Raw genomic sequence first — 1,586 nt, forward strand, 5'->3', positions numbered from 1 at the left:
CAGGATGGTCTCGATCTCCTGACCTCGTGATCCACCCGCCTCAGCCTCCCAAAGTGCTGGGATTACAGGCCTGAGCCACCGCACCCAGCCCTCTCGGTGAACATTTTCTAATTAAACTTGACACTGAATACAATGTTATACTTAGGACTGCAATAAAGCTCACCTGGAGTTGGGCAACACAAAGGCCCTGGTGTGTGTATAAATTTGGTTTGTTCTTTTCACAGCAAAAGCTACCCACTTTTGCCTCCTATGCCTGCTTCTGCCCATGGACTTAGGTCCTCCTACACCTTAGAGGAAGCCTTAGCATCTGGTCACAGGCAGATGAGTGACAGCAAGAAAACCTGGCTGCAATGTAATTTTGTTTCCATCCTCTTTATTAGTTATCAATTGGATTTTTATGAAATTTCCAAGTTCCACTCAAGGATTTCTCAGTGTTTTTTTACTTTGGTATAGTGCAAACCAGGGTTGCCAGCAAGTATTATTTTGGGGGTGAGTTAGTCAGCCTTCATTCAGTCAGACAGACAGGAGTACCTCAGCAATTCCCAGAAACAGGCTGATGAGAAAGAGCAACATACATGAATGTCTTGAAGAACACATCCAACAGGGCCCACTGGGCAGTTCTGATATTCCGGGTACATGGAGAACATCTCCACAGTCTCTTCTGATTTCTTTTCCCCTGAGTATATGGATTCCAGCTCAGCATGTAGCCTTTCCCTGCTGAGTGTCTAACCAGGATGACGTGTATTTTTTGACTGGATGAATTATCTTCCCATCTCTTGACATTTACAGTAATTACCACCAAGTATGGTATTTTCAGTGGCCATGATTATCAATTACCAACACAGAATTAGGATGAAGGGAGAAAGGGAGGGAAGGAAGGTGGGTGTTTTTTCACACAGTGTCTTAGCCAGCAATTTAGCAAATTAATTGAAATTAGATCTTCGATTTTTTTTTTTCTTTCAAGCATTTTATTTGAGAGACTGTTGAACCTTATACCAAGTGGCCTTATAGAGACTGATAACCAGAGTACATAACATATCAGTGGCAAATCGACTTAAAATCCATACCCCTGCTATTTTAAGACCATTGTCCTTTGGAGCAGAGAGAGAAACTCTCCCACTGAGAGGTCTTGCTATAAGCCTTCATCCGGAGAGTGTAGGGTAGAGGGCCTGAGTTAAGTACACAGATTACTGCGGTGATTTTATGTCTAAATGTCCTGTTTAGATCAACTGGAATGGATGGTACAGCTGTGTGGTGCTTCTGTGGTGAAGGAGCTTTCATCATTCACCCTTGGCACAGTAAGTATTTGCTGCCCTGTCAGAGAGGAAGGACACAGTATTCTCTCCTGTGATTGAGCAAGACCGGCACCTGTCAGTCCCTGTGGACGCCCCTACTGTAGCCTCAGAAGTCTTCTCTACCCACAAAGTTGTGCCAGAAGACTCCATCTGTAAGGGATGGGTGAGGGTCATCCCTGAGATTGCAGTGAGCCGAGATCACGCCACTGTACTCCAGCCCAGGTGACAGAGCGAGACTCCGTCTCAAAAAAACAAAAAGGAAAAAAAGAAAAAATGATGGACTGGGCCTAG

At 44.6% G+C, this 1,586-nt stretch overlaps 1 protein-coding gene across 1 annotated transcript in view; it reads left to right on the top strand.

Moving 5' to 3' along the window:
• BRCA1 (breast cancer 1, early onset) overlaps positions 1–1,586 on the top strand; it is a 136,888-nt gene that overhangs the window by 126,520 nt on the left and 8,782 nt on the right. The window contains exons 19-20 of the mRNA XM_011929928.1: positions 225–352; positions 1,225–1,298. Coding sequence (XP_011785318.1) covers positions 225–352; positions 1,225–1,298 — 202 coding nt within the window. The remainder of the gene's footprint in view (positions 1–224; positions 353–1,224; positions 1,299–1,586) is intronic.

The sequence above is a fragment of the Colobus angolensis genome, unplaced genomic scaffold, assembly GCF_000951035.1.
Source record: "Colobus angolensis palliatus isolate OR3802 unplaced genomic scaffold, Cang.pa_1.0 Scaffold83, whole genome shotgun sequence".
Taxonomy (NCBI): domain Eukaryota; kingdom Metazoa; phylum Chordata; class Mammalia; order Primates; family Cercopithecidae; genus Colobus; species Colobus angolensis.